The 19,515-nt window shown below is 35.1% G+C and overlaps 1 protein-coding gene across 8 annotated transcripts in view; it reads left to right on the top strand.

Moving 5' to 3' along the window:
* Positions 1-19,515, top strand: part of COG5 (component of oligomeric golgi complex 5) — a gene marked incomplete at both ends in the record, with an annotated part of 167,069 nt that continues 147,554 nt past the window's right edge. For 6 of the 8 annotated variants that reach the window (XM_084230369.1, XM_084230364.1, XM_084230365.1 and 3 more), the window contains 6 exons: positions 76-169; positions 3,686-3,825; positions 6,141-6,198; positions 6,425-6,479; positions 6,858-6,927; positions 13,965-14,085. In XM_084230369.1, coding sequence (XP_084086495.1) covers positions 76-169; positions 3,686-3,825; positions 6,141-6,198; positions 6,425-6,479; positions 6,858-6,927; positions 13,965-14,085 — 538 coding nt within the window. Of the gene's footprint in view, positions 170-3,685; positions 3,826-6,140; positions 6,199-6,424; positions 6,480-6,857; positions 6,928-13,964; positions 14,086-19,515 lie in introns of all 8 variants that reach the window. The other 2 variants (XM_084230368.1, XM_084230370.1) reach the window with 2 other exon arrangements.

Genomic DNA, 19,515 nt, shown 5'->3' with positions numbered 1-19,515 from the left:
CGGCGCCGGAATTCTGCGTCATCGCCTGGGCGGGGCAGGCCCGCAGCTGACGCCATCACCCCGGCACCTGCCAACATGGAAGGTAGCAACGGCGGCGTTGCTGTGGCTGGCCCCCGGGCTCTGGGCTCTGGAACGGCTGCGGCGACAGTCCGGGAGCTTCTGCAAGACGGTAAGGAGCCGGAGTCTGGCCGGACCGTGGTGCTGCGGGGCTGTCCTGCTTAGCACCTGGGCCTGGGTGGTGGAACAACCCGTCGCTTTGCAGAAAGTTTTCCGGTCTCGACTTGACCACTCCCCTCCGCCCGGCCCCCTCGCGTCTGGGTGGTGACGTGGACAACCTGTTTCCCTCGGGACTTGCTGTCCCCTTCCATTATTGGGAACACTTGATCTCTGCTCCACATTTCAACTCTGCCCTCTCGCGCCTGGATTCCCTGAGGTCCTGGGAACCCGAACCCAGTGACCCACGTTGGCCGCCACCGGCTGCTTCCGCAGTTCTTGATGAAGGAATGAAGCGTTGCATACCACCTAGAACAGATGATAGAAGCTAATTAAAAGAGGGGCTCAGTATTAAATACAATTGGGAACATCCCCTCTTAACAAATTCTTGAGCTATACTGGTGATCCCTTTATAAGCTCATTTGTTTTTTAACAAGGTGTGAAATATGGGGCGGGAAATGGGGGTCTGAACATTGGTTCAGGCTGGGATTAACTATGTGTATGGAATCTAGCAGATTTATTCAGTCACTCATGGGCAGAAGTTTCCAGAAATACATTTGAGATGCACATTAAATTGTTTTAAGTAATTTTATTAATTTAACATGGCCCATATTTCGCATCACCACTTTTATCTGGTTAAAAAAAAAAACAAAACTGCAATCACAGACTTTTGGGGACTGCTACAAAATTTGAATGCAGACTTGTCAGGTAATATTAGGGAATTTTTGTTAACGTTAGTTATGATGATTGATGTTCAAAAAACACAATTTTATTCTGCACCTACTGTTTATTGAATATCATCGTAATAAGCATAGGCACGCATGTGTAGACCAAAGTAGCTTATAGGTGAATGAAAAAAAGTTCTAAATTTTTTGTTTTCTCTGACTGTTGTATATTTTATTATTGCCCTTAATTACTTGCCCTTTCCTGATAATGTATACACTTTTGTCAAAACGTTCTAATGATGTTCTCTTGTGAATTTGATGTGATAGACTTTTGAGATTACGATCTCTGTCTATGCATCTTTGTATCTTAACTAAAATTCAGTTTAACCAAGTTTTGAGCTTCATATACACGTGCAATTAAAATAACCATTATTAAGGAAATAATCTTCTAAAGCTTTAAAGATAGTCACTGAAATATATCTTAGTACATCCAGTGTCTAAGTTATTACAAAGCTGAATTTTGTATGTCAGTTATTTAATCAAGAACCTTGGAGTCATCCTTTACTTCTTGCGCCTCCTAGTCACTCATTTTCAACTGTCACTATGTCTTACACATTATAGTATCTAAATATTTGTCAAATGTGTCAGTTGATGGTGTTCTTAGGGCTTCCTCATGACACTTGGGCCACCTTACTTCTGTCTCTATTCTACCAGTGTGCTGATAAACTAGCTTTCTAGGAAAATAGGAAAAGTTCTGATTTTGTGGCATATGCTGATTTCCATGGTGTAAATACTCTCACCTTGGTCAATTTTTAGTTACCCACATGTTACGCCTACTGGCTTAGTAGACGTTTAGTAGTTGGCTCTCAGGAGTTAATATGAGACAGCTCCAGCACACCACTATGTGACTAATCTCATTTTAATCATCCTTCATACTATTACCAACATTTTTGTTCTAAAACGCAAAGATGACAGTTCTTTTTTCTTGACTTAAGGTCTGAAAGGGGTTGTAGTCTCAGCATTTTGGCTGTCGTATCAGCTGCCTTTTCAATTACACTCCCTCTACCCATCTCTCCCCCAGTCTTCTTTGGGAACCTTAGCTTCCACATTCTTTATCTTTTGTGTCCAATATACACACACAGATGGTGATCTACATGCACTGAAGTCATTGTTATCCTTCTTTTTCAAAATAAGCCATCATAATTGCTGCCTCTAAACCTTCCCTCTTCATGAAATCACCTTTATTTTTCTGCCCAGTAGACTCCTGATTCTGAGAGCTGCTTGGCAAACTGGAGAGGAATGCTCTTTTCAGAATTAAGGCCAAAGTAGCAGATTCCTTCTATTACTCCACTACATTTTGAGAGTAGTCAAGAATATGAGTCTTTGCTTTCAGCAGAATATTTCCAGCTAATACACAAGTTCGTCCAACCACTGTTCATTACCATGTGTCAAGCACTGTTTAGAGTCTAGGAATGTGGCAGTAAGCAAAACAAGACATTGCCTTCATCAAGCATATATTATATTGGATATAGACAATTGAAGTTTTCTCATAAATACTTAGTTTGCTTCATAATCTCCATTAGGGTAGTCTTATCAAAATTTATGAGATGATTAGTAGGTACGTTTATATCTACATTGAGCTCACTTTTGTGTATCTATTTTTAACTTTTCATTCTCTAGCCTACACATTTGCGGAGTTCTACCCGGATACCTTTATGAAATCTAGTATCCTCTTACCTATTAAGGGTCTGTTTTGAACACAATTTCTCTTTACATTTACTTATTTCACCCATAAACCCTAGTTTCATTAGTCCTGCTAAGTATTTGCATAAATACTATAAATACTGTAATTCTATAAAATACTATGATTCTATAAAAATTCATATTAATTTTATTAGAAGAATATGCATTTATGTAGGGATAGCTGAGGCCATAAATATCAAGTACAGTCAATTTTCCTTTTTTCTTGTCACTAATCTTGTTTTTTTTTGTGTTAAAAACTACGATTAGTGTTAAATTTCAATCTCTTACTCATTATTTTCCTCTTGAGCCACTGATCAATTATAGTTGTGGTGCGGGCGGTGTAGCTAGACTGGGTTCACCTTATTGGACAAGTTGCATGCGTGCCCTGTCTCATCACCTGTGAAATGGAGAAAAGGCTAATTCCTTAGGCTTCTGCAAGTATTGAATGAGTTAATATGTGTAAAATGCTTAAATCAGTGCCTGCCACATGTAAGCTATTAATGGATATTATACTTGTAGCCTGTACCTCTTCCTTCTCCGTATTATAGAAAGTGTTTTTAACAGTTCCTAGTACAAGAAAGACCTCGATATGTTAACTATGATAATAATGATTTTATTTATTATGTGGGGTTGATTCCAATATAATTAATAATTATGGTTTCATACAGATCAGTGGATTAGGAAAATGCAACACACACACACAGAGTGAAATACTACTCAACTGTAAAAAATATAACTTGCCATGTGCAACAACATGGGTGGAATTGGAAGGGATAATGCTAAGTGAAGTAAGTCAGAAGGAGAAAGGCAAATACGAGATGGTTTCACTTAAATTGGAATGTAGAGAAGCAAAACAAAGGATCAGATAAAACCAAACCAATAACTGTAGAAATGTGACTGTGGAATTGAGGCTACATGCTAGAGAGGGGGGAAGACAATGTGGAAATACATCTGAATAGGTATGGTCTTATGCCTGTGAATCATATACGGTATTGTAAACCATTTACCTTGATAAAAAATAGTAACAAGTAACTAAGGTCTTACATTCCTTATTTTTTCCCCAGATTGTTATAGTGATTTTTTAAATGAAGATTTTGATGTGAAGACTTATACTTCCCAATCTATTCATCAAGCTGTAATTGCTGAACAACTAGCAAAACTTGCCCAAGGAATCAGTCAGTTGGATAAAGAACTACACCTACAGGTAATCCCAATTTTCTGGCTCATACAGATTATGCAGTCTAAGTGATAATTTATCATTCTTACAATCTTTTTCTTTTAAAGATTTATTTACGCATATAAGAACTGGGGTACAGGCCAGAGGTGAGGGGGGTGAGAGGATTCACCAGAGACAGAGTGGGGAACAGAACAGGCAGACTGACTGAAATACACTGCTGAGGGGAGCAGCGGGTGAGTCAGGAGAGGTCTGCTGTGCCATGTGGGTTACTCCTTGGCCACCTGGGGATCGAACTCGTGCTGCAGTGGCTGCAGATAGCTTCATAGGTTACATCTCAACTGCTTGCACCACCAGGGAGGCCCCTACAATCTTTAACCTAAATCTGTATTTACATGAGCCTAAATCTAGATTTCCTGCTATTAATTCATATTTAATTTATCATTATAGCTTATTTTTCAAAGTCCTTGGTAGTTTAAATAAAACTGCTATAAGCAAATAGAAAAAAAATATTAACATTTACTTAACATCTATTGATGTGTCACATTATACTTTAAGTAATTTTGAATGTGAGGTAGAGGAAGACTAAGTTCCAATATGAGCTGAAGGTACTATAACTGGTTTTTTGTAGGAGCAAAATTGGTATAATACTATCCAAATCCATAATAAAAATAATTCAAAGTATCATTGCAATGAAAATTGGTGCTTAGTACTGGAGACAGAAAACACTATTGGCATTTAAAGCAGACAGATATTTAATACAGAGAATTGGATGTTTATGAAATCATTGGCTGGATGTCTAGAGTTGAAGGAACTATACCATAGATGCAACACAGAAACCTGGGAGGCTCCTGCTTTACCTCCCATAACACTGCCAAAATTCTGCACCTAAGTATCTGGTGACTAAACTCTAGAATGTTCTATATAACTGTCTCAACTCTCTCTACATATTTAGACTTTGGGACTTGGCTTTACGTCTGAAAAAGTAATAGAGAGCTTTCATCTCTGTTCTTCCTTTCAAATCTCTTAGAATTCAGTCAGTTGGCTGCAGGGGCATGTCTGAAAGTATAGTTTTAGGCTTTCAACTTTTCAAAGTATTTACCACAAGGGACAAAGCAGAATAGAGAAATAAAAGAAGATTAGTCTTGTTAGGATAGATAAATTGATGAGCATATCATTAGACAGGGGAAAATTCAAACTTCTTCTGGCAGTTGTAAGGATAAAAGACATAGGAGAGCAAAGGTAATATTTTAGGTGGATATGACAGAAAAGGATTTGATATAATGACAGTGCTGTCTGACACTGGAGGTGTGAAGGTACCAGTGAATGAATCCTTGTTGATTTAGAGCTTCACTTTACAGACTAAACATAACACTTATTATACACTGGGGAAAAAAGAATATAAAATATAAGGATTCTTGCATTTTTCTAAAGATTCACTTTTTTTTGGGGGGGGGATGTTTCTAAGAATCTCTTACATGTGGCTTTTAACTCTTAACCTTTTTGGTCTTTTGTTGTGACCATTCATACTGCCTTAATTTTCATAAATATCTTCTGCAGAGAAGACAATTTATGTGACCCTGGGAAACTGAAAGTAGAGAGATGTTCAGAGACAGGTGGGCACTGATACTACTTTTTTTTTTCAAGATTAGTATGTGGCCTTGATGATGAAGCTGAATTTAAGAACTAAGAAAACTTGATGTTGGAAAAAGTTCTTTAAAGGAAAAAGTATAAAATCATGTGGCAATAATTAAGCTTTTTTTTTTTCTTCTCCATTTTGGCACATCTCCACTGGCACATCCCACACATCCCATTAGGAAGGCTAGGACTAGTGAAAAGACTATCTCTTCTTTGACTCTGTACTGAACTTTAAGTATGTATATGTTCCTGCTAACTATTCAGATCAAACACACCTTCCTAACCTATATTTCTTTTTCTCTCTTTTTTTTTTTAAGATTTATTCAGCCATATAAGAACCGGGGTATAGACCAGATGTGTGGGAGGGTGAGAGGATTCACCAGAGACAGAATGGGGAACAGAACAGGCAGACTGACTAAATACACTGCTGAGGGGAGCAGTGGGTGAGATAGGAGAGGTCTGCCATGCCATGTGGGTTTCTCTTGGACCCACCGGGATTGAACCCACGCTGCAGAGGCTGCAGACAGCTTCACAGTGCTGTGGCACTCAACCACCTGCGTCACCAGGGAGGCCCTGTATTTTTTCTTTTATGTTAGTTTTTGCCCCTTTTCTGTCATGGCAAGGCTGTCGCTTCCACATTGTGGTCACAAACGAAACTGCTCAATACTTAACTGAAGCAAATGAGATTATTCATTCTTGATTTTCAGGTTGTTGCAAGACATGAAGATTTACTGGCACAAGCAACTGGGATTGAGTCTTTGGAAGGTATCTTTATGTTAACTATTATGTTATATGGGGCTCGGTCAGGGATGGGCAAACTTTTCCTGTTAAGGGTCAGATGGTAAGTATTTTAGATCTTGCAGGTCATACTGTTGCAAAAACTATGCTCTGCTGTTAATATGTAAATAAATTTTAATAAAAATTTGTTGATCCTTTAGCTATTTGAACCCTGCAAATTTGTTAAGTAATACAAGCTCTTGCATTTTCCTAGGTGTTCTTCAGATGATGCAGACAAGAATTGGCGCTTTACAGGGAGCTGTTGATAGGTACTGTTGTTCATTTTTTAAATAAATGGAAAGAAATATTTTTTGATGATTTGTTTTATTTATGCATACAAGGGTTGGGGTATAGGCCAGAAGTGCAGGGGTTGAGAGGATTTACCAGAGACCGAGTGGGGAGCAGAACAAGTGGATTGACTGAAAGACACTGCTGAGGGGAGCAGTGGGCAAGACAAGGGTGGTCTGCTGCACCATGTGGGTTAGCTCGCTGGCCAGGGATCAAACTCGTGCTGCCACTGTGCCACTCAGCTTCATAATGCTGAGTCTTAACCCCTTGTGCCACCAGGGAGGCTCCTAGAAAGAAATATTTTTATCCATTGATACTTTGAAGATTGTATCATCACTTTCTTTTTTTTTTTCCTTCAGGATGAAAGCAAAAATTGTTGAGCCATACAATAAAATAGTCTCCCGTACTGCACAACTAGCAAGACTGCAGGTAGACTCTCATTTTTCATTTCTTTATACTCTATTGTTCATTTTGTTTTTATGAAAGATTTCAATGGTGTGATTCCTGAGGAGATAAAGAAATATAAGAGAAAAGGAGAAAAACATCAAAGAGCTTTAGAATAAGATACTCAGTTTAAAAAATACAAAATTTATAGTATTTATGGAATCATCATACCTTTTCTATAGAGGCTGTGCTGAATTACGTTCCACAACAGTGAATGAGAATTCCTTTTCCTACACATCCTTTCTGCATTTGTTTCCAGTCTAATTAATATAGCTTCATTCTCAGAGGGATGAGATGATAGCTGATTGTGGTTTTGATTTGTATTTCCCATGTAATAAGTCATGTTGAACATTTTTCCATGTGCCTGTATCTCAGTATCTTCTTTGGGAAAGTGTCTATTTAGGTCTTTTGCACATATTTTAATTGGATTTTTTTTTAGTTGTCATTGAGTTGTATGAGTTCTTAATGTATTTTGGAAGTTAACCCCTTGTCAGATGTGATGTGCATCTTCTTCTTGTCTGTAGATTGCCTTTTTGTATTTGTGGTGATTTCTTTTGAGTTACAAATACTTTTGAGTTTGATATAATCCCATTTGCTTATTTTTGCTTTTGTTTTCTTTGCCATTGGGGGTACATTCCCAAATACAACTCTGTGGTGGAAATACCATGTAATGCCATTGCTAGGTATTTATTTACCCAAAGGATATGAAGACTCTAATATGAAAAATGAAAAGATTTATGCACTATTATGTGTTTGGGATTGTTTTAAATTCTACTCTCTTCTGTTGACCTAGCTTCCTGCCTTTGTATCAGTACTGCAATGCCTCAAGTATTGCAGCTTAAAGCCAAATGATCTTGAAAAAGGATACTATTTAATTCCTTTGCAATTCCATTAAAATATTAGTATGAGCTTGTCAATTTTTACTAAAATACCAGTTAGGATTGTCACTGGAAATACCAAGATACAGTTAACATAATATATAAATTTAAGGTCTATAAGGTGATGATTTCTACCTGTATATTGACATATTGTGAAATGATTCCCGTAATAAGGTTCATTGACACATTCTTTACTTCGCATAATTATCATTTTTGTTGCTGTGCTGTAGTGGTGGCGTAGTATTTTTTTTTTTCTTTGCAGTGAAAGTCTGCACTAGATCTGTGAATTCTCTTCCAGCTCTAAAATGCTATGACTCTATGAAGGTGTTCTATATAGTTTCTTTTATTTTTTTAGAGATTTAATTTTTTTTTAAGATTTATTTATTTATACAAGCACTGGTTACAGTCAGAAGCGCAGGAGGGTGAGAGAATTCACCAGAGCCAGAGCGGGAAACAGAACAGGCAGACTTGACGAAATACGCTGCTGAGGGGAGCAGCAGGCGTGGCAGGAGAGGTCTGTGCGCCATGTGGGACCCCCACTGGTGGCCACGGATTGAACTGGTGCTGCAGAGGCTGCGGGCAGCTTCGCAGCCCAGCACTCAACCGCTGCGCCACCAGGGGAGGCCCTAGAGATTTAATTTTATAGTCTTATAAGCATGAGAGGTCAGGACTCCTTGTATTTAAATAAACACTTTTTAATCATTAAACAATAGTCCTAATTTTCTACCTTCTTATTGTAAAAAAATATTAAACTGTAGTGACAGCTAAGTTGAATAACTTTGGCCAAATTATTATAGAAAGGAATGGATACAAAAGAAAAAGAAAGAAAGGAATGGATGGAAAAGAAAAAGCAAATATGTCTAGGTATGTTTTGGTATCTTTATTCCAGTATTTAACTGTTCCTGCATCAACTCAAAGGCATCTTACCTTAGGAATAAAGTTCATCTTAAAAGTTTGTTGCCTTTCAAACTATTTGAGGAGTAAGGGCTTCTTGGAAGATTATTTATGTTTTAACAGTTTTTAATTCTGTTCACTGTCTAACCATGTACATTTTAAGCACTGAGGTACTTTAATTTTCTTGTTTAATCTCTTTATTCTTTGAGTTGCTAATTCATTTAAATGCCTTTGGTATGAGAAAGCAAGCAAATAAGAAAGTTGTTTTTGCATTGAAAGTAAAATCTCAATGATTGTACCCTAATTAGAAGAAAGCAATTTTGTACTTAATTCTTTTTGCTTTTTATCTGCATTTCACTCTCTTTCCAGAAAGCTTTTCTTTCTCCAAGCAGAAGCTTCTGACTGCATGTATATACATGAATACATGAGTTGAATTTAATTATCACCCAAGAATCATCTCTATTTTAGTTCATTTTAGTAACATTGTTTGCTTATGAATTGCATCAGAGTTTTTCAGAAAGAAATTTTGAAGAGCTTATTATCCCTTACATAGAATATTTAAATTTTTTAGCTTTTAAATTATGTAAGAAAATGAGTTTTTAACTTTCAAATTTTATAAGTTTCTAGCACTTTTAATCAAAAAGTTAAAAAAAGCTTTGAGATATACTTCACATACTGTGTAAGTTTTTATCATTTTAACTATTTTAAGTCATACAAATTTTTTAGCATTTCAGTTAAGTTTTTAATGTCATTTTTATACTTCGAAATTATGTAAGAATGAGAAAATGCTGGAATGAAGGGGAAAATCATTTATAAAACCTTTCACTTTTTATATACTTATGCTTTATATGTACATAGTTTTATCATATACTTTTGTTTGGACAGAGAAATAAAATTCAACTGTGAAAAACTGGGGAGGGTGTGTGCAAAGCAATTTTTTAAAACTATTCATCAATCACATTTTTGCTTGTCCTTTTGGCTTGTTATACAGATTTTTTTTGTGTGTGTTGTACAGTAAAGGATATGAATAATCTTAAATTATTCTGATTTTGTTATTTCTTTCATCTTTGAGAGTCAAAAGTCTCAGTGTGGGAGAAATAATGTACAGATGTAAGTTGGAAGATTCACTACTCTGGGCTTCTGATTTTTTTTTTTTTAACTTTGAGTGTAGGTCTGGGGCATGAAATATATAAAGCTGTCTTAGAATATTTTTGTGCTATATTATACCAAGGAAGCTATTAATAACTACTAGATTCATGATGATAGGACTCAGGAGCTGACTTGAACAGCCTCTAAGGTGACTAGCTATCTCAGTTTTAGCATTGAAAGTCTCATGTCTTGCATACCTCTCAGTCTCAGGGAAACCAGTGAAGTTGATCACCCTCAGTTTCCTCTTGGCCCAAAATGGGACAATTTGAATATCTACAAGACCAAGAGCTACAATGGATTAACATTTACATATATATAATTTTATTAATTAACTATATAAATCAATTGTTTACATTTATATAGTAAAATCAAAGCAAAACTCATTTATTATTCATCTTGGTTAGGAAAGTCCTCAATTTTAAACACATTCTAAAGGAAAGAATCAAGTATTTATTCCTGTATGAATAATACCATTGGGTATTTATTTTTTCCTGTATGAACAACTTGAGTAAACAGATAGTAGATGAGATGAAGTTTATTTTTATAGGGAAATTTTATATGCTAGAAGTTAAAGACAAAACAATGGAATTGGAGTATCACCATTTTGTAATCACTATTATTTTAATGGATTTTGACACTGAGCAGCAATAACTTCTCACAACACTAAAACAGAATCATATAAGTATTATAAATACACTACCACCTATGGAATAAATTTACCAAAAATATTAAACTTGAATGAAGCCACGTACATCCAGCTATTAATTGATAGAAATATAGAAGACAGTGGAACATGGAAGTAGTCTATGGAAATGCAGTCTGTGAAAAATGCTATAGAACAGATGATCCAATATATTCAGTAAGTTGCAAAAAAATAGATGGTGAGGGAATATATATAGTTTTAAAAAGAGGAAAGTTAAATGATAGAATTTAAATATAAACATTTAATAAATAATAAAACCATAAATAAAAGTGAGGAAGATTACCATAAAATTAATAATTGTGGTTTCTCTTAGGTGAGATGGAGAAGCAGAGCAGGGGGGAGGGCAGGTGTGGTGATTAGAGGAGAGGGTCCATGGGGTACTTCCAGGGTGGCTGGTATGCTTTTTTTACCTGATCTGGATGGTGATTCCTAGTTCATTTAGCTTTAATTTCTGTATGTGATTTTCTATGTGTACATGTATATAAAAAATTCATATGTATAAAGCATGAAATGATATATAAATATGTTTATATATTTGAATACATATTCAAATTATAATTTTTTAAAGTAGTTTTAGGTTCACAGCAAAATTGGGAGGAAGATATAGAGGATTTCCATATACCATCTGTACCCAGATGTTTGACCTCCTCTTATACAACACCCCCCACTAGAGTGGTACATTTGTTGCAGTTGATAAACCTACAGTGGTGAATCATTATCACCCAAAGTCCATAGTTTACATTAGAGTTTGCATTTTTTTGTTGTACATTTTATAGGTCTGTACATATGTATATTTATCAGTCAATATAGTGTCATACAGAATATTTTCACTGCCTTAAAAATTCTATGTGCTTTGCCTAGTCATCCCATCACTCCCTGGCAACCACTGAAATTTATTTTTATTATTGTTTTTGCTATCTATATAGTCTTTCCTTTTCTAGAATGCCATATCGTTGGAATCATGTAGTATGTACCTTTCTTAAACTGGCTTCTTTCACTTAGTAATGAGCATTTAAATTCCCTCCATGTCTTTTTGTGATTTGGTAGTTCCTTTCTTATTATTGCTGAATAATATGCTTGTATTATGTTTGACAATAAAAGTTAAAAAATAAGGAAGGAAAGGAAAAAGCAATTGATTGAAATAGAGACAACTGTATTAGGAAATGATGAGAGTTGATGCCTTATATAACTTAATGACAGAATTTTTCAAATTATATACTGTTAAGATTCTGTGTAATCTGTGAGAAGAGAAAATCTGAAGTATGTTAAAAAGGGAGTAGGAATGCTGGAAAGTGTGTTTCTAAGAAGATAAACATGGCTCGTTGGATTTCGGTAAGGGACTGGACCACAGTGTTAGGATGAAGATGGTAAAGATTTACATTAGGGTGATGCTTGTGGTAATAGAAGTGATATAACTGTCATGTCGTGTTAAACCAGAAGAATAATCAATAAAACTTGGTGACAGATTACATATAATTAAAGGTAAAAGCATTAGATACAAACGCAAAGATTTTATGACGGAAGACTTATCTTTTATTGGGTTAGTAGTGGGAAATTCTGGAAGATCAATTCTCACTGATTACACTAAAGTAAGATCTGGTATTTCTCCTCAAGATATATTTAGATTCTCAGAGGAATGGTTGCTAGGGATGCTACATTCAAAATGGTTAATCTGAAAATGCTATCTGACCAGGAAAAAACTGGTAACAGTGCTTATTTGTGGTAAGAGCATAGTTAAGACCCAGAGATATGAGGGAAACTTTTTATTGTTTTTATCTTTTGAATTTTGAACTATGCACTTATATTACCTATTCAGAAAATAAATACATTTAATTAAATGATAAAGATGCTCAAATCTTTCAGTTGCCAGGGGGAAATTCTTATTTGGTCTTTTATTATATTTTAAGTATTTCAGAATATAGTTACTCAGAAAGGTGTCAGGTAAACATTTTTAATGCTTGGTTGCCTTTGACCTGTATTTGGGAATATTCATTTTTTTAAAAAGATTTATTTATGCATACAAGAACTGGGGTACAGACCTGAGGTTTTGGGGGGTAAAAGATTCACCAGAGACAGAGTGGGGAACAGAACAGGCAGATTGACTGAAATACACTGCTGAGGGGAGCAGCGGACGAGTCAGGAGATGTCTGCTACACCATGTGTGTTGCTTGCTCCCTGGCCGGGGATTGAACTCGTGGTGCAGTGGCTGCAGATAGCTTCATAGGTTGCATTCCAACCCCTTGCACCAACAGGGAGGCCCCAACATTCGTATTTTTGATTATATAATTATGTTTATGTATGATGTGTGTGTGTGTGCATGTTGTGACTTGTGGGTGCATTACTGTGATTGTATGTGATTCTGGTGTATGGGTGTTTCACCCAGAAAAAAAAGTTTCTAGCTAGACACTCAGGGATCCTATCTTCCCAGGGCTTTTAATTCTGTCTCCTTAGATGGGAAATGTTCTTCTCAACCAGCTTCAACATCATTCAAGGATGTTGGTGATATAGCAGTTTAGACTCTCTCTCGTTTTCATTAGCATTATTGAAATTGAAGGTCACTACTTATCTATTGTTTCATATGTTCTCCTGCTTACTTTCCCCCAGTCAGTTGCTCTGGATCCAACTTAAATTAAAAAATGTCATGGAATGCATGAGTTTTTATTTTGTGTCTTAATCTTTTGGAGGTACAGACCCATTATTAGATGTGGTAATGAAATAGGTGGTAAAATATAATAACAGCTTTTTGTGTTTTTTAATTTTGTTTTATAATTTTCTTTATCATGACTTTGTTATTAGTGATAAAAAAAATTGGGAAAATTCAAGATGGGCATGCATATTCTTTCTTTATTTTTTTTTTCATGCATATTCTTTAAAGTCTAGTAATATTGGGGGAAGTTTTAAGTTTGTTTCCCTGGGGATCTGGGAAAGGAAACAAGGTTTGGAAATAATAGGAGGCAATAGTAGGAAGCTAAGCAGTCTTGGCTGTACACTGGCAACACTATAGGGTACTAAACTGGTGATTAGTTGCCACCCCTTGAGATTCTGATTTAGTTGGTAAGGGATCTGACCTGGGTATTGAAACTTTTGAATCTACCCACTTGAATTTAATATGATGACCGAGACCCATTAGTTAGTGAGGGCATTAGTTTTCTTCCTAGCCTAGAACTGAAGAGAAGACACCCTGAGTTTCATAGACCTCAGTTCAAAATTCTCTCCATTTGGGATAAATTAGTTTATTGTAAAATGCTTTTTAAGACTTGTGTTTATTTAGGATTTTGGCTGGTAGAACACAAAAAGAACCAATCTCTAGCATCTGGAAAGAATGGACAGATTCTACATAATAGTAATGAAATTTCATGGATTCACTAAACTTGTTTAATATTATGATATTTGCACAGGTTGCTTGTGATTTGCTACGGAGAATAATTCGTATCTTGTATCTCAGTAAGAGACTCCAAGGACAACTGCAGGGGGGCAGTAAAGAGATAACTAAAGCTGCTCAAAGCCTCAATGAACTTGGTAAGTCATTTTTTTTTTATCAGAAAGTAGAGTTTTAAAGATTTTTTTTGTCACTTGATATGTTGACTTGTTAATTTAGTACTGTTAACAAATACTGAGTAAATTTATGTAATAATTGTCTCTTTGCAATATTGTCACACTTCCAAATTGGTGAGTAAAATTAATTAACTTCTTAGAAATATTGTTTTAAAAATTATCATTTAATTGGTCCTTTCATACATAGGTCTCTGAATTTTAACACATGAAGATTTATGTTACTACCAGCACAATCATGATGCAGAATAGTTCTCACACCCCCCCTCCCCCCACTCAAGCCCCTTAAACTACCCCTTTTTAATTATACCCACCTTCCAATCCCCTGACAACCACTGATTTTCCACCACAGTAGAATGTCCCATAAATTAAATCATAAAGTATATATTTTATTTATATTTTTTAAAGATTTATTATGCATACAAAAACTGGGGTATAGGCCAGAGATCTGGGGGATGAGAGGATTCACCAGAGACAGAGTGGAAAACAAAAAAGGCAGATTGACCGAAGTACACTGGTGAGGGGAGCAGCGGGCGAGTCAGGAGAGGTCTGCTGTGCCATGTGGGTTGCTCCCTGGCCATCCGGGGATTGAACTTGTGCTGCAGTGGTTACGGATAGCTTCATAGATTGTGTCTTAACCCATTGCGTCACCAGGGAGGCCCCAAAGTATATATTTTAGAGGCTGGTATCCTATACTGAGCATAATAGCTTTGAGATTTACCTAAGGTTTTGTATATACAGTAGTTTGTTACTTTGTGCTTGTTTGAATACCAGTCTGGATTTAACTTAGCTTGTTTATTAATTCATTGGTTGAAGAAGTTTGTATTGTTTCCAGTTTTTGGTGATTATGAATAGAGCTGTTATAAACATCTGTGTATATATTATTATGTGGACCTAAGTTTTTATGCCAAATACCCAGGAGAAATGGGTACCCAGTTCCATGTTGACATTATGCCTAGATTTATTGAGTTTATTTCTTCATTTATTTCATTTGTTTCTCTGACATTTAAAGCAAACTCTTGATACCATCAATATAGTTTTGATATATTATGGTTTTGACTATAAGCAAAATGCAAGGTTCATGGTGAAACAGTTCAAAAATTGTCCCTAATTTTTAGCTATTGTAAGTCAAGCTATTGTGAACGTTAATGTAGAAGTCTTTGTGTGGACAGATGCTTTCATTTCTCTTGGATAAATAACTACCACTGGAAGACTAGTTCTTTATGGAAAGAAATTGCCAAAGTGTTTTTTAAGTACCCTGCTATCCTCCCCTTCCAGTTGTCTCAGTTTTGCTGTCAGATAGCAGGATTGCATTATTTGTTTGATACAGACTGTTTGTTTAGTTTTTCTGTATTCCATATATAAATGAGACTATCTGGTTTTTGTCTTTATTTTTTTCTTCTGCCTTATTTTCCTTAGCATTATCCTTCCCAGTTCCATCCATCTTGTTGCAAATGGCAAATATTCATCTTTTCTTTAATAGCTGAGTAATATTCCATTGTCTGTGTATGTATGTATGTATGTATGGGTGGGTGGGTGGGTTGGTAGGTTAGTGTTTTGTGTTCTTCAGATAGATACCTACAAGTAGGATTGTTGGCTTATAGTGTAGGTCTACTTTTGATATTTTGAGAAGCCTCCACAGTGTTTTCCACAGGGACTGGACCAGTCTACATTCTCATCAAAAGTGTGTGAGGGTTCCTTTTTCTCCACATCGCACCAACACTTGTTGTTTCTGCTCTTTTTGGTATTAGCCATCCTCACTGGTGTGAGATGGCAACTCATTGTGGTTTTAATTTGCATTTCCCTGATAATAAGTGATAATGAGCACTTTTTCAGATGCTTGTTGGTCATCTGTTTGTCTTCTCTGAAGTGTCTATTTAGCTTTTCTGCCCATATTTTGATTACACTAATGTTTTCTTTTTTTGAATTGCATGGGTTCTTTATATATTTTGGATATCAATTCTTTGTCCGTTGTATTATGTGCAAATATTTTCTCCCATTCAGATGGATGTCTTTTTGTTTTACTTATAGTTTCTTTTGCTATGCAGAGGCTTCTTAGTTTAATGTAATCCAATTTTTTTTAAATTTGCTTCTTCTCTTGCCATTGGAGATGGATCTTCAAAGACATCTCTGAAGGCAGTGTTGTACAGTGTTTTGCCTAATTTTTCTTCAATTTTATTTTATAGTTTTGAGTCTTTTGTCCATGTTTTTAATCCATTTTGTTAATTTTTGTGTAAAATGTGAGGTGGTGATCTAGTTCTTCTGCATGTAGTTGTCTTGTTTTCCTAGCAATACTTGTTGAAGAGACTCTTCTTTCCAGATGTATACTCTTGCTTCTTTGTCATAGATTAACTGTTAATAGATGTGTGGGTTCATTTCTGGACTCTCAATTCTATTCCATATGTCTGCTCTTGTTCTAATACAATACTGTTTTGATTACTATGGCTTTGTAGTATAATTTGAAGTCTGGGTGTGTAGATCCCATATATTTTTATCTCATGAAAACTTTATTTTTAGGTAATTTTAAAATTTTATTATTATCTATTTTTGACAAATCCTACAAGTAGGAATTAAGGGAACAACCATTTTTCATTAAAAAATAACCACCCATACTTTATGGATAATCTCTAGCCTGTTTATGAAAGTTATGATTTAAAATTCATTAATTTATAAAACAGCTAGATTTCAATATATGTAATATTGCAATCCCTGTAGCTTGTTAGGAACCTGATATGCAATGGGTAAATAAGATGCAGGTGTGTTCTTATCTACAAAATAAGCTTAAAACTGATGAGGATAAAGATGTTACTATTACTACCAGTACTGTTATCATTCATGGGAGAAACCAGACTCGTCCAGCATTCTCATTTAGCTCATCTGAATTTCCAATGAAGTAATAAGAAAAATGCTTTAGCCATTCTTTCATCATAAGACTTAGATGAATTCCTTCATTCAACCAATTTTTATTGAATGCTTATTATGTGTGTCATGTGCTATTTTACATGTAGAGGATACATCACTGAACAAAAGAAAAACCCCTTTGTAGAGTTTATGTTCTACAGGGTACTAACATCACACATCTGATGTATCTGTAAAAATCTGATTCCAGAGCTTGAATCGCCAATCACTCCTGACCTTAAATTCTGTGGCAGCATTTAGCTTCACAAAAGGAGTTGCTGCTATTGCTATTTAAAAGATAAAAAATCAAATTTAAGATATACCACGTTTACAGAGTGAATATGTATTGTGTTATGTGATTATAGACTACTGTTAGGGACTTAACTTCTATATTAAAGTTTTGAGTTAAAGACTTTTTTTATTAAAATGTATAACCAGACAGAAAATTATAATTGAACAATTGGACATGATAGAAAGTATTGTATCCATTAATTTTTGTTGCTTATGGTGTGTTTTCTAAGTTTATAAGTTTGTTGCTAAAGTATGGTATGTTAGTATCATGTATTATTATGAGAAAATATCCTTAAAATGAAATTTATCATAAAAGCATTTTATGAAATATTTATTATAATAAGAAAAATAGCTTCATTATAGCAGTGATATTTTCTCAATCTGATAAAGTAATATAAGCATACATTTCTGATAGATACACAGGTGAAAGTATGATTTATAGCTTTGTAACACAATTAATGTGACTGATAATTACTGAACTAATGGGTGTCTTTTGAGATGACTACCAGAAGATGTAGTTAGTGAAAAAGTTTAGAAAGTTTTATTTCAATTTAATTAAAATTATTGATTACTAGGAAAATTTGCAAATATGCCATGTAGCTATAATATTAAGCTAGGCTTGAGGTGACTTATTTCTTAAATGATTTTTAAGAGCAAAAGTTTTTTTGTGGCAACTTTTTTTTTAAAAAGATTTATTTATTTATGCATACAAGAGCTGGGGGGTACAGGCCAGAGGTGCAGGGGCGTAAGAGGATTCACCAGAGACAGAGTGGGGAATAGAACAGGCAGGCTGACCAAGGTACACTGCTGAGGGAAGCAGCGGGTGAGTCAGGAGAGGTCTGCTGCGCCTTGTGGGTTGCTCCCTGGCTGGCTGGGGATCAAACTCGTGCTGCAGAGGCTGCGGATTTCTTCATAGTGCTGTGCTTAACCCCTTGTGCCACGAGGGAGGCCCGTTGTAGCAACTTTGATAGAGGGAGTTCAGTGGTATTTTTAAAGTTACATGTAATCATATGTGATGATAAACAATTTCAGTAGGTATGTTTGATTTAGATGGTCTCTAAATTATTTATTTATTTGAATGGATTCAGCGGTCACCAGATCGGAGTCATGTCCCCAAATCCAAATGTTCAGAATAATGGGTTTGTGCTTAGTTATGGGTTTACATGTTTTAGAGATAAACATATTAGAACCACACACACAGATCTTTTTAAAAGAGCAAATTTGCTTTAATGTCAAAGCAAATGATTTTATTATGATTTTATTTTATTGGTTCTGTCTTTAACCACACAGTTAAAAAGCCAGAATAAAATCCAAATGAAAATAAGCAGGTTATGCTTGTAACTTTAGCATATTGTTTCTCATACACTGTAAAGTTATGATAGCAATTCAAGACAAAGATTTATTCCATATGTTCAGTCAGTGCTTATGCAAGCTCTGTCTGTCAGCGTTGCAGAGCAATGTATTTAGTGTAAGAATCTTCAAACTACTAATCTATCAAAATTTTCCATTTCTTCATTTTAAGTATATTCTTTTCTCTTTAGATGCTTAAGCCAATAATATATCTGAAAGTCTTTTCTGTCCCATAGTAAATATCATTAATAATGTTACATATTAAAATTAGAATGTATCTTAAATGAATACAAACTGCCTCATAAGTGCAGACTTATTTTATTCCTTTTGATGCCATTGTAAACTGAACTGTTTTCTTTTTTAATTGTTCATGCTAGTATATTGAAATACATGTAGAAATCATTTTTGTGTTGATTTTATATTATATACCTTTACTGAATTCATTTATTAGCTCTGTGTGTGTGTTTAGGGTTTTCTGCATGCATAATGTCTTGTCATACCTGAACAGTAATTTTACTTTTTCCTTTACAATATAATGCTTTTTATTACTTTTTCTTGCCTAATTGTGCAGGCTAGAACTTTTCAGTGCTATGTTCAATAGAAGGATCAATAATAGACATCCTTTTCTTGTTTTGATCTTAGGGAAAAGCTTTTAGTTGTTTCTCTTTGAGAATGGTATTAGCTATAGGTTTTTCATATTTGACCTATAGTATGCTGAGGAAATTCTCTTCTGATTTATTTTTAATCATGAGAGAATATTGAATTTTGCCAGAAGCTTTATCTGCATCAATTGAGATGACCGTGTGTGTTTTTCACCTTCTTTATTATATTAATGTGATATTATGAAATGGATTGATC

Source organism: Talpa europaea (genome assembly GCF_964194135.1).
Source record: "Talpa europaea genome assembly, chromosome: 3".
NCBI lineage: Eukaryota > Metazoa > Chordata > Mammalia > Eulipotyphla > Talpidae > Talpa > Talpa europaea.
This window is presented reverse-complemented; position numbering and strand designations above follow the sequence as displayed.